The following is a 14,636-nucleotide window of genomic DNA, read 5'->3' on the forward strand; positions in this document are numbered from 1 at the left end:
AGCAACGTGCCTATCATCACTAAGGGGAAGTCTAAAGAGAAGTTGTTTCCTCTTCCCTGGAGAGATCTGGAAAAATCACCCTTAACAACTTTACTGACCATAAATTGAGTGAACTTAGAAAGGCCGTTTATGCCCAGCGGTACATCTCTGTGTGTCAACTACCATCCATTGCTTCATTGGCAATCCTTGATCAAAGGTAGTGAGTCTACCACGATGAGTTGTAATGCAACCCATCTGCAGAGCACTGTGTTGTAAAGCTGATGTGTGGATTATGTGTGCAGTGAAGCACATGGGCTTTTTAAAATCACATGTCAAACTATACTGAGTCCTTTGTTCTAGGCTCAAGTTTATATCATCCAACCTTGTCATGCACATCGGTCCTTTGTAAAGTTTGGAGGAATGAGTTTTCAGATGTCTGGGTCATTAAATCACAGTAGCTTTTCCACAGCAAATTGATGGAACCATATACTTTTTTCATGCTAGAATCACAAAAATAGCACATTATAAACTTTCCATCATTCTAAAGTTCTGTGCTAAGGAATCATGCTGGTATTGATCAATTCTGGATGAAAGCACAAGCAGAGAGCCTTTTGATACTTACCGCTAAAGGATATTGCACCCCCTTTTCTTTGTCTTTGTGGGTTGTGGACAGAGAACTGCTCGAATGGCCTCATCAAACACTGTTTTCAGGCCACGCTGGGTGAGTGCTGAACATTCAAGGTACTTCACTGCATCTGCAAACAGAAAAAGCTCTCTCTCTGAGGAAGAGGCGGAAATGGAGGAATTTCCCTCATTTGTCCTGATATCAGATCTGACATCAGTATAGACGGCACCACTAGTTAGGCACGTAAGAATATAAGGAGGCTAACTGGATCAGACCAAAGTCCTGTCATAGGAAGATGCCTTATGTAGACTCTAACCATTCAAGAATCTATCTCAGTATTGTTTGCACCGACTATCTCCAGCGTTTCAGGCTGAAGCGTTGATCATCCCTAACTGGGAGGCCAAAGACTAAATCAAGAACCTTCTGCATGTTAAGTAGATGCTTTACCACTCAGCCAACCAGATGGCTGTGGGCATCCACAAGGAATACATGAACACAAAAATTTCGCTTGCTGTTGCTCTACAGCTTGTATTTTTATGTGATAAAACTGTATGTCTTTGATGTGATACAGTAAGAAAATAAATAATGGATGTCCAGCATCAATTAGTACAAGCCACGTTTCTGATATTGCATATGCAGATTCTAAATTAGCAGGCAGATCATGGGAAAAGCCAAGTTTTGTTATTTTGTTGAAAGGTAGCAATCCTAAATCCACCCAATAGGACATCTTTTACAGGAGAGAACAAGAGAGAGCCGCTGTCCCAAAGAACAGCTTTTTTCAAAATTACCATCTAAGGCACTGAATCATTCTCCTCTCTCACTCTGCCTGTGTCTCCCAATTACCGTCTACTTACAGTAGATCTTGGGGTGGTAGTGAAAAGGGGAAGATAGCTCTTTTTTTTTTCAGAAAACATGAGTGCCTGCACTGTTAAAGAACCTTCAGAAAAAGAACAGACTTTCAGCTTCTGCTGGTATGTCCCAGCACACAGGACAGGAAAAGGAAGTTGTGGTTCAACATTATTTCAACTGATAGAAGGCAAGTTCCGGATAAGAGAAAAGTTGAGAAGAGGAGGGGACAGATATCACAGTTCTGATATTCAAAGTTAAAGCCCTAATCTTTATCTTAGCTCTGCAAGAAGTCTGATGCTACCTTAACCCATACAGATGGTTCACTGTTGCCTTTGCTCACAAACCAGCGAAGTTCTACTACCAAGATCTAAGCAGGCTTGGACATATGTTTTCTAGTGTATTCACAGGAATGGACAAATGATTTTTATGGCCATGTTTTTTTCCTATCAAATGGCCACATACATCTTATTTTTAGATATAGAAAAAAGTGCATTTCAATACACATTTCTTAGTGTACTTTCTTCAACAATTCTTTCTACTTTTTAAATTCTCAAAATACACATTTATACATGCATTTTTGTATTTTTCTGAAGTGGTACTGGATCATATAATTAGGAAAAGTGTGAAATTGGAGAGATAACCGCTTTCTGATTTGCATAATGGTTCAGAACTGGCTGGCCCATTAAAATGTGAACCAAACAAAATACTTGAGCAGCCCTCTGTTGGGGAGCAAAAGTATATCCTTGGAGCAGCTAAAGTTAGAGTTATCTTAGAAAGACTTTATTCCCTTATCATTTTAACGCAACGTACAGCTAATACTACTGCCCTCCTTATCTGAACTGTGCTTTTGATTTAATGAATTGAAATGCTTTAATCCAATGCTGGATGAAAATGGTCCCATACTGCTGGGCCTCTTAAGGGGAGGGTGCCCCATAGCCTCCTTCAAGGCAGAGAGGACCACACCCTCTTTCAGGGAAGCAGACACCACTGCATAGGCTCCACCAAAGGTCACCTCCTGGATCTAACAAACAGGTGGCTGAGCTGACAGACTGCAGAACCCTCTCCAGTTCCTTGGGAGTCACAGAATCAAACTTGTTCCAGATAACCCTACAGGACCTGCCTTGGGGAATTCAACTGGACCTGTCCAGACAGACTCGAGCTCTTTTTTAATACAGATTTGGTAGTCATAGCCCTAATTGAAATACAACAAATAATCTAATAAATAAGATGCATAGATCTGGGATGAGCCAAGGACCACACACTATGCACTTTAGAGGTGTGCTGGGGGTCACACACCAAAAAGTGGATGAGTCCAGGATAAAGAAGAAGAGGAGGTCAGGACAGGACAGGAATATATAATTTCACTAAAAATTATAATTCAGCTATCTGGAGAGGATCTGAGGGTGTCAAAGGTTTTGTAGGTCTGCAAGTGCCTCTATGCCATGCTTGGGCAGTCTCAGCATAGAACATAACATGAAATGCACCTTTTTTCAGATATCACAGATGCACTGTGTCTCCTATGCATGAACTTTTCATCTGATCATAATATTGTGGTTTGTATATGTGCAATACCTGACAGATCGTAAATATTTTGCAGAAAAATAATAAATGGCAGAAATCCTAATTTGGTTTGGGTGGTTTTCCCCTGTCCACACAAAAACATTTTTTCCAGGTGGATCTTAATGTGAAGTCAAAATATTCAGTCTTCTAAAGGGCCTTCCAAGCATGCCCTGGTGACAACTTTCTTCTGCCATCTTCCCAAGACATTGCTTTCAACTCATCCCCAGATGTGACTGAGACAAACTTAAGTTACCTGAGGGACCACCTCTTCCCCATTACATCAGCCCATCCCACCCGATCGTGCAGAGAGGGCATGCTGTGGACCCCGTCTCTAAGACAACTTCGTTTGGCAGGGTCCAGGAAGCGGGCCTTCTCTGCAGTGGCGCCCGCCCTGTGGAACATGCTGCCCCCGGAGGTGAGATTGGCCCCATCGTTCCTGGCCTTTCGGAGGAGTCTGAAGACCTGCTTCTGCCACCTCACTTGGGGCAGAGAGGGGAATAGATCTACATGGGGATGGCTGCCATAGATCATTCCTTCCACACTTGGACTGTTTTAGATTCTTTTGCCACTTGGACTTCTTATTTTTTAATCTTCTTTATATTATTTATTGCTGTAATTTTATATTGTATATTTTATTCATTGTATTATTATTGTTTTAATTGATTACTGTAAACCGCCCAGAGTCCCCCAATGGGAGAAGATGGGCAGGGACAAATTGGATAAATAAAATAAATAAATAAAGTTGTCCTTGACTGTAAATAGTAGTATTTTGCCCATTGCTCTCCTATGTGAAAGGGCAGCCTCAAGGTGTTTAAAATCCCAGAAGGGAGTCAGGTGACTGATAATGATCCCTTTTTCTATGCTGCCCAGAGTCACATAGTCTGACTCAGGCAGCCATATAAATGCTTTAAATAAAACAACCAAATAAAATGATTGGGAACAGAGGCAATAAAAGCAGGATAGGTACTAGAATGGGAATGCCAATTTTTATGGCTGTATATTTTCTGACAGTTCAAGGATAAATGAACAGGACTTCGACTCAACAGTGGGGAAAGGGCACTGTCCCATCAAAAAAGAGGGTTTGTGTGCTAGGTAGATCATATTTACATGCATTTGCCTTTCTGAATTTCCCAGCTGCTTTCTAGCCCTTATATCTCCACAGGGCTCTGCACATGGCACCAGAGTTAGTTTCTGTAGTGTCACTAAAGGCTAAAGTGCAGGTAGCTTCTCCTGTTGAGTTCCTACTTCGGCAAAATAAACAAGCCAAAGAAAAGAAGAAAGGCTAGAAGATATGGCATAATTTTCCCAGTCTAACTTGTACCTAGCCTACAGAATGGATATGGATGTCTGTCTGCATTTGATTGGTTCAAGAGACATGGGAATTCACAATTGAACTGGCATAAATGAAACTAGCAAACTTTTCCCTCCCTGCAGAGTCACATACCAATCTCTTTGGCTAGGGCAAGACCTTGTGGGTATGTAATAGGGGCCAACTTCTTTTCCTTCAGCTTCTCAATAGTATCCTTGTCATCCCGGAGATCCAGCTTCGTGCCCACCAGGATCATGGGAGTGCTAGGGCAGTGATGTCGTACTTCCGGGAACCACTAAAAGAAAGTTTAAGGTTTGACTGGAATGTCACAAAAAATTGTGATGCAGGACAGGGGGATGGTACAAGAGAAACCAGATGGGCCATTTGCACCAATACAGCCTTCTTAGATAAGGACTAGAAATCAAATGCCCAGGTGTTGGACGGGATATAAATGTTTGTAATAATACAGTAATACATAGGAAATAGATAGCAGTTGATAACAAGCTGAATAAAAGTCACAGCATATAACATAGCTGCTAAACCAGTTGATTCTGATTGTGGTGGGGTATAAACGTAATAAATAGCAAATGCAACTTTGGGTTACATAGCCAGAAGTATAATTTCCATATCTTGGGAAATAATAGTTCTACTGAAGTATTTTTTTCAATACTGGGTATCATAGTTATTTATTTTATATATTTATTAGATCAATTTATATAGCTGCCCACCTCACAACTGCAACTCTGGGAGGCACACACAGGGTTAAAACCTGACAACTTTTGTTTATGGAAAACAAAAGTAATGGCATCTGAAAACAAACCCAACTCCAATCATAAAAAAGACAAATTCACAATGAAGGGCTTGCCTAATCCCCAGACCCTTTTAAGAAGGATCCAGACAAACCAGAACTGTTGCAAAGAAGGCAGGCAGCTCTGCCTAGCCAGGTTCCCTGGTATTGCTTAACTTTGTTTGTAGAGTATGATGCAACCACTGATGGATTTGAAGAGTTATGTTGATGTACAACAGCCTTCATCCAATACATCCTCCAGATTTACTGGACTTCAACTGCCAGAATTTCCAGCCAATATGGGAAATCCAACACAGTCATGAGAAAAGTTAGGAGTCTTCATTCAAAACTTTCAATGAAGTCTTTGATATTAGTCCAATTTATGCATTATATTGGGATCCAAATATTTTACTCTTAATATATATTTTTCATGCTGCAGCTGATACCAAGACTGAGTCTGGCCCAGCCTCTCTTGCTCTGCACACATACTACATGGAACCCCAGATGATCTCACCTTAGCACGAACATTTTCATAAGATGCAGGGCTGACGAGAGAGAAGCAGATGAGAAAGACATCCTGTAGCCAGAAAATTCAGAGACATGTGAAAAATCATGTGAGAGTTTGGTCCAGCCAGAAAAAAATGTCACATTGTGAAGCAGAATGTACCAAATATATATGTTGCTCAAGCACTTAAAGCATTTTACAGAGTGTCTCTGTAACTCTCACAACCCTGTAGGTTACATTATCATTATTAACTTTGTACCAACTAACAATAAAGAGACAGAAATAGAAAAGGACATTATAACCCATGGAGCAGTATATTCAGTTGTGGGGAAAATAGAAGGCAGAAGTAATAGGTATGTTCGCTGTCTTGAGTTGACTCTCTCTCTCTCTCTCTCTCTGTATATATACTCTGTGTGTGTGTGTGTCTGTGTGTGTGTATAATTACTAAATCCAGTGATTTTTGTTGATTTTCAAAATTATGACATGATGCAACTAAGGAGTTTTGAATCTCATGGAAATGCTTTACTGAAAACAATGGACTTTTGAACCAAAGAAACAGTGTCAACCATACACAAAACATAGAAGTATTATATAGACATGACAGAATTATTATTTCTTACATTAATAACTCAGTTTCTGCAAAGGAACTTTCACCTAAGACAGAACGGTAGCTGTGTCATTCCAGTAAAAATAGCAGCATAAAGGACAGATTTCTTGAGGACTTGTCACTTTAACTGCCTCTTAGTTTTCAGGAGATGGTAGGAGAGACCTAGAGGAGTTCCACAACACCATGCTTTACATGTTTATTCTGATCTCAGGAGTCTTTGTACCTGATTTTTTTTTAATATTTTAATTTTAAAAAATCAGAAGCTAGGACACCAAAAAGCAAAGTGCCAGCTCATATCACCTTAGTTTACAAGAATACCTCTTGTAAACTTGTAAGGCATTCTTAGAAAATAACAATGGAGATGGGCTATAGCTTAGTGCTTTGTTGAAGCACCCATCTTATGATGAGGCATGCCCCAGTGGTGGCCATTTTCTACAAGCGCCCCTAACAAGTTTACAGGTACGCCCACCGGCTGAAAAAGATTAGCTACCTCATCTAATCAAGGTCAACTCAGAATAATCTTGATTAGATGCTTTCTTTATGTCATCATCACCTTCCCCATTTGAGGGTTATATTTCATGCTATACAGTACTTATTATCAGGTGGAGATGCTTGAGGATTTGTCCAGGGATATTGAAGGACCTCCTTAAAGAATGTAAAGATAGTCTTATTTCCATCTTAAAAATTAGGGAAAAGGTTCTCTAGGGTCCTGGGTCAGATGGGTAAAACTATTAAACATTCTGTTCTTTTGGCTGTAATAAATGTTACATGATATTACAATTAGTTGCACTGCCACCATCCAATGTAATTAGGATTTTTGCAGCCCAGATATGATAACCCTTCTTTTATATAATGTTGACTGCTGGTGATGATGTGGATCTAGCTCATTGCCATTGACTTCTTTCAGGATGCTTTTAAAAATCTCCACTCTAGTCTATAGTCTAAGGATTTCTTGATGGTATCTCATCAAAATGCTAACTAGGTCTAATCCTAGATAGTTTTTTTTTTTGGAGATCAGCCAAGGTTAGGTAGAAGCTGCCATGTGCTTGCTTAACAAGGAATATGGCACAAAGCTCTTCAGAGTTGAGTTAAGTAAGGCTACCAAATAAAATCTGGATGTCCACTAGATAGGAGAACTGTGGCTCTTTGAAGCCATTTAGTCATGGTCTGGATTTTTGTAGTCCATATCCGATAGCCCTAAGCAACCAGCCACTGCTTCAGAGAAAATGCATGACTCACAGTCTGTGGATAGGAGAGAGGCCTCAAGCGGTCATAGTCCTCCTGGCCAGCTGTATCCCATAGTCCCAGGTTCACAGGTTTGCTATCAACCATCACATTAGCAGAGTAGTTATCAAAGCTGTAATAAATATCAAAGTTTATAGTGACATGAGGGAGAGGGATCTTGCTCCTTACTAGGCTGAAATCCTAACTCAGGAGAGAAGTTACGGTTCTCTCCAGGGTGCTAACAGGTATTTCTTTTGGTACCACCAGATTCTATGGCTCACTTGACTTTATTTTGTAAACATTAAATGGGAAGATGGGATTCTCTAAATCCCACGGGCACCTTCAGGAGCAGCAGGAGGCCCCAGAGGCATTCTTGGAAAACAGAGGGTGGCTACATCTTGGTGCTTTCTTTGGGCATGGACCCTTGGTGCAAGTATGAGGCAAAAGATTTTCTGGGGTGCTAGCAAGCAGTCTGGAAGGCATGGATGTCTGCAAGGAGGGAATCAAAAAAGTCAAGTTGGTGGCCACAACTGTTCAATCAAAATCCTGGTCCTTTTTTATACATGTTGCACATAAGAAACAGGGCTTGGATTGCATTGTTGTGACTACCATCTTGACTTTTTTACACCCCTATCCTTTCTGGAAGGCTCGAAAAAGGAGCAGGACAAGTTGTCTTTGGGAAAATGGATGCTTTGAGTCTGCTGATGCTTACAATGTACCATTTCAAATCGGATGAGTGCTTATGCATCATGTTTTTAGTTCTTTCCCTTCTCAAGCAATAGTTCCCTGCAATGTACAATTAAACTGGCACTAGACCAATCCTTTACATAAGATGGGAAGCCTAATTCTACATTAAATCAGTACATTAGATAATATTGAGGGTACAACCCCAAAAGGAAGCTATGTCCCTTTGCCATCACCTTTCCTAGATGTGTTGGGAGTGACAGTTCCTGTTCTAGAAGCCGTGATCCTAATATATTCGATGAGCACCAAGTTAGTTAAGGCTGATCTATCATCCTATCACCAGAATGCATAGAATAGGTACAAATCTTTCCTCAGTCAAATGCATTTGTTTTCCTTAGCATTCCCATCTAGGAATATTATAATGCAGAATGCCCTTGTTTCATGGGAACTTGACCTTATGTTGTAGCTGATATTATTTACACAGCAAAGTTACATTTCCTTTGAAAAACAGGAATCCTAGTCTGATCCAATTCTCTCAAATCCAACAACCTCAGACTGCCCTTAGAATACTCACACAGTAGGAATATATTCTCCTGGGAAGGCATTGGTGGTATAGCTGATCAGGAGACAAGTTTTACCTACAGCTCTGAAGGAAAAGGAGAAAAAAAAAGGCATATAACTGCAGTTCTTTTTAAAAATATGCTTCAAGAGTAGATTTAGAGGGATTCTTTGCTTATGAATGAAGTTCCTAGTGAAATGATTTGCACAGGACTATTATAATGGTGTCCACAAATCAAACATTTTAAATCTGCTATAAATCACAAGTAATGAAGAGGACCTATGGATCTAGCAAGGTATTTTTGATAATGGATAATGGCTTACACACTACTGCACAGTGCGTTAGCCATTACTGAAAATGCCTTGCTCTCTTCTTCTCCTTTTTAATATATACCCCAGAGTGTCACATCAGAAATAAAATGGAGGGGTGGAAGCATGACTTCAGATCTGCAAGATGTAGGTAAGGGCAACTTTAAGCTCTCTTAAGAATGGATGAAGATGAGATGAAGGCAACTTCCAGAGGACATACAGAAAAAAGGAAATTGCCAGGGCATGTTTGTATCATGGTTAGGTGCTAGTGACGACACTCATCAGGATCAGGAAGGAACCAGAAGCAAGTTGCAGCTTCCCTGTCCTCCCCTTAGTTTAAAAAAAATGCCAGTTGCTTAAGCCAGCCTTCTCTGGCACACTTGAGACGTGGTTGCCTGTAGCTCCCATCATTTCCGACCATGCTTACTTCAGATAATCACAGTTGTGGTCCAACACACCTGGAAGATATCAGATGGATGAAAGCTAGGGCAACTAGGAAAAAGTTATGGAGCTTTGTTTTTGTATATGACAATGGCAGCGAGACTATTATGTGCTCAAAAATGGAAAGGTTTGGCACTATCTGCAATGGAGGAATGGTTGGTGAAGATGATGGAACTTGAAGAGATGGTTAAATTTAACTTCCTTGGTCATAGAAAAGACAATTATCTACATTTATGGCTGACTGGAAATCCCTTATAGGCTTTTTGCATGAAATGGAACAAAATGCACTTATGACTTGTGGTTTTGATGGTTAGAAAAAAAAATGGATAATAGAAAAAAGCGAGCTTTTTTATAAACATAGAAGAAGAGATAATTTTGTAATTGTACTTATATTTGCTGCAAAGGAAATTGGAGGCTTCTTTCTTGCTTCGTTCTACTTTCTATTAGTTTGTGTTAGTTTTTATGTTCTTTGTAAAAATTTCAATAAAATTTGTATTAAAAAAAGACAGATGAAAGCTGGTCTGCACAATTGCATATTGTTATATGACTTTTCTACATTGTAGTGGGAGCCATGCTAAGACCAAGTATGCAGAAGCACTCTTTTCTCACACCCTGTTCAATGCATAACTTTCGTCCATGTTCAGAGGCCTTTCTGAAAAACTGGTGAAAGATGAGGTCAGACCAGAGGCCACAAAAAGGCATGTGAAGTTGAGCATGATTGTGTCTGTTTGGATGGTTCCTATTTTGGGCAAATAGGATAATCCAATTGAACTTGAAGTTTAGAGTGTCTTTCCCACCAGCCCCATGGTCTAGACCAGAGTTTCTCAACCTTGGCAACTTTAAGATGTATGGACTTCCACTCCCAGCTATGCTGGCTGGGGAATTCTGGGAGTGGAAGTCCGCACATCTTAAAATTGCCAAAGTTGAGAAACTCTGGCCTAGACAATACCTTTGAAATAGGAAGGAAAGCTGTATGCATTTCTAGTCAGCAGCTTGGCTGTAAAGATTTTGTTTTTTTTTAATCTTGTAAGACATTCATCTTGCCCCGTGGTGAGAGACGACAAAAGTGATTTGTGTATCATCTTGGGAAGGCATCAGGTTGGAAAAACTGTTCTTAGGTGTCCATCCTGAGCTCTCTTAATTAAAAATATAATGGAATGGCATCTGTGGAGTTTTTATCTAGATAATCCTCCTTGGGATTCAGCTGAAATATTTGTAGCTTTTCTAATCAATAATTGGAATTGGCTTTGAAGGCTGTACTCATTTTGTTCCTACATGAACATTAGAAGGTACATGAGAGTAATAATAATAATAATAATAATAATAATAATATGCACCTGCACCAAGGTATGGTATGAGTCAAGGAAATACAGTAATTACAAACATTTTATCCAATAAAAATAATGCTTAGAACATAATAAGCAACTGAACAAATATTTCAAATTTAAACAGCCATCCAGTACAAGACATATTAACAATAACCTACAATACAGCCAAAACCATGTGTCTACCTGCCTGCCTGCCTGCTTATCTATCCACCCATCTACCCATCCATCCTTTCTCAATAACCAGAACAACTCTAGGCATCAAGAATTGCAATATTAATTTATACAAATTTACTCTAGGAACAGCAAAAGATTAAGGTAGAATAACCAAACTTATACTAACCCACAAATCAAATAAAAAGACTTTTTAAAAGCCATCCAGCATTCACAGATAGGAAGAGGGAGCTGACTGTAGAATCATGGGGCCCATCCCAGAATGCCCAGATAGAGATCCTGGGTATAGTGATCCTAGAGTGTGAAAGAGAAAGAAAGCCCTGCACAAAGGAACAGAAAGAATGGATGGGATTATAGGATAAGAGCAGGTGCTGGAGGGCCTGAGACCAGAAAGCTCAAAAAAACAGCCCCAGTATTTTAAACTCAGCTCTTGGTCAAATAGGGAGCAAGTAAAGTGACATATGGTGTAGCAAAACATGAGGTTAGCATCAAAGGCCCAGAACAATCCAAAAATACTGTTTTGGACTAAGATCACAGGACAGAGAGAGGAACTGGAAGCACTTGCTAGGGGTCTGTTGCATTAGTCCAAGAATGAAACAACTGAGGCAAGCATCAATAAAGCCACCAAATGCCTATAAATGCTCATCAACTAGAAATTTGCTCTAAGATTAATAAATGGGTCAACTATTATCAATCAAGACTCTAAGGCTTCAGGTAGAGAAAACTGGTATAACCTGGAGCCCTGAAGACAAATAAGGAAGAAGACAATAAAGGCTGGGAAGGACAACCAGGCCAAAGCCCAACCATCTTTGTTTTGTCCCTGTTCAACTTGACAATGGGAGGACACCTAGGATGAAAACCTAGTCAGGCAGGCTGATAGACCTGAGAACCATGGGCACAATATTGGTGTGATATTGAAAACCCTGATCATGAATCAGGGCACTGAAGAGAAGGTTATAATAGGTGAACAAAATAGGATGCAGAATTGATCCCTGAGGGAAACCCACTATAATGGAAAATTCCAAGGACAATGATCCAGCATGCAGCACTGGGAAAAAAAACCAAAAGTGAGAAGGCAAAAAAGACTTGACCCAATCAAGTGTTCAACCAGTGATGCCCAAGGATCATATCCTAGACAAGAATATCTGGTGATTGAGCATATCAACAGTTGCTGTCAGGTCAAAAAGGACAACACCAATTTCAGGCACTGAGATTTCACCATCAGAATATCATTCAGAACTCTGTGTTCACAAGGTACATTTATTTAACCCAATTTTCTGGGTGCATGTTGTGTGAACCATTATCTAATTATATAGACAGGTTCACACAACATACTAGATTAACATATGATTGGTTAAACTGTGGCTTAGTGTATCTTGTGAATACAGCCATCATGCCAGGCCATTGAGCCATCAAGCCCAGTGTTGCTGATTCCAACAGGAAGCCTTCCAGTTGAATGTGCTCTATAATTTCTCAAATCCCCAGCCAGCATAGAATGATCAGAGTTGCATTTGATTTGGAAAGGCTGGTGTAATTCTCATTTGCAGGAGCATTTAAGTACATGGTCTTTTTAACTAGAGAAAATCAAACCTGAACAACAGAGATATGACCCCACCCACAACTTCTTCCTGCTTGTTTTCTAAAGTCACAGACATTAAACACTTCTAAGAAACTTCCTCACTGAGGTCACGGCAAAAGAAAAGGCATTGGTGAAAGCAGAAGCTAGAAACGTCCCTTTGTCTGTATTGACTCGGGTGACATAATTTCAAGAAATCCCAGGAGGAAGGGAACAGGCTGAATTTCCTTCAAGACAAGCGTCCCTTCTCCTCCAAAGTGTAGATGGTGCTGTTCTTAGCAGATTTGTGCTCAACACCCTCCAAAACGCAAGAAGCTGAGGCTGCAGTTCAGTGCACAATTAATAGGAAGTCCCAAACTAAATTTAGTAGAACTTGTCATCTGAGTTAATGGACATAGGAGCAGTCTTTACATGTAGGCCACCCAATTTTTTTTTCAGCTGCCTTCAAATCATGGAAAAAATAAGTTCTTGAGTCATCAGGAACAAATTTTCAGGAAGGAGGTGAAGTTTATATCTGCTGCTAAGTTTCTTTGTACTGGAAATGTTCTTAATACATTATTATATGTCATAACCTACTCCAAGAATCAATCAACCTCTCTCTCTCTCTCTCTCACACACACACACACACACACACACAGACTCTTTTGTTTGCTGATTTCTTGTACCTTGTGCAGATGTCATACTGGCATCTGATTATGGCTACTCTCCTCCAACAAGTAGATACTCTGAGAAAGCGTTCTAGCTGGCAAAGGGACTGACTCCAGCTCTATCCTAAATGTAACCTCATGGCAATCCTAAAAACCAGTCTGTCTTATATGGTCTCCCCTTTTCTCCTTCTGAATCAACAGCTGTCTTATTAGATGGCATTCTTCAGAGACTACAGTTTGCTTTTGAGCCTGGCCCCTAGTTCAAAAATGACATCTAAAAATGATGATCACTCCAAGTAGACCTTCTGGGATGACAAGCACTTCCTAAGAAATTGCTTTAATCTTAGTTTTATGAGGCTTCATAGAAACAAAGATTTTACCAGTTTCGTAAGCAAAAAAAAAAAAAAAGCCATGAAATGTTGCTCTTCTTTATCAAGGCCCTTGGTACAGTAAAAACACAACTTAGGCAGAAAGGCATGAATATAAGGCCCGTCTCTCCATTTTAAATCATTTGAAAGATAGTTACATTATTCCAGGCTTGCAGCATTCAGCCCCCAAAATGAAACTAATTAGATCAGATTTCCCCAAGTTGTTGCTCTTCAAATGCATTAGGCCTTTGATCAAACTGACTGGAAATTCTGCGAGTTGCAATCCCAATCTGGAGAGCAGCAGGCTGGGGAAGTTCTGCCTAAAAGTACTTAAAGAAAGGGGCCATGCACTATTTGATAACTAACAAGTTCTCAGGTAGGCAACTCCACAATCAATAATTTCTCTTATGAGCAAACTCTATCTAACAATTGTAAATATACAGTATATGTACTATCCAGGGTGGCTTTTTTTAATGCAACATTTGTGAACAACGAAAGCATTACTTTCTCATCCATATTGCCCAGGAAACAAATAATAATTCCTTCTCTGGTTTGCATGATCTCTCTCTAAAAGAAAGATGGAGATCAAGAAGAAGCAAGGATGCATACATTTTGTCAGAGGGGCAGCCAAGGAAAAAAGGAAGATCCACCCCTACTCAGCAATCCCTTGCCCCTCAGCTGAGTGGTACATACCCATCTCCTACCACCACACATTTGATGGCTTGCATGTCTCTGGCCTAGCAGCGCCGTGGAGTTCAGGAAACCTCTTGAGCAACGAAGCAGCTCAACAAATGATGGTGGAAAGTCTTCTACAGTTATGTCAAAACTGTAGCTGAATTAACAGCAGGTTGTGGGTTAAGGAGGAAGGGGAAGAGAGAGAATATTTCTCAGCACGCCCACTAGTCCCTTCCTCTACCAGGCAGCTTTGAGTGTTTGCTGGGGAGGGGCACACATGCCATTTGAAAGGCAGAACTCTCGTCTATCCCAGATGGTTCAGCATTTCCTCTCATCTGTGACTCCCCAGTTTGGACAGTAGGGAAAAAGGTCGCTCTGAATCTTCTCCCCAGCAAAGACTACCCAGAGCAGCAGATGGAGAAGGTGAAGAAGGG

The 14,636-nt window shown here is 40.3% G+C and overlaps 1 protein-coding gene across 1 annotated transcript; it reads right to left on the reverse strand.

Moving 5' to 3' along the window:
- Positions 1-569: 569 nt before the first annotated feature.
- Positions 570-14,403, reverse strand: RAC2 (Rac family small GTPase 2). Its single transcript, XM_063309231.1, has 6 exons — positions 14,221-14,403; positions 8,704-8,775; positions 7,461-7,578; positions 5,624-5,686; positions 4,458-4,617; positions 570-734 (listed from the first exon to the last, which is right to left on the reverse strand). Exons 1-6 carry the CDS (start codon positions 14,253-14,255, stop codon positions 604-606), a joined length of 579 nt encoding a protein of 192 aa, XP_063165301.1. The 5' UTR covers positions 14,256-14,403; the 3' UTR covers positions 570-603.
- Positions 14,404-14,636: the final 233 nt, after the last annotated feature.

The sequence above is a fragment of the Candoia aspera genome, chromosome 7 (assembly GCF_035149785.1).
Source record: "Candoia aspera isolate rCanAsp1 chromosome 7, rCanAsp1.hap2, whole genome shotgun sequence".
Lineage (NCBI taxonomy): Eukaryota > Metazoa > Chordata > Lepidosauria > Squamata > Boidae > Candoia > Candoia aspera.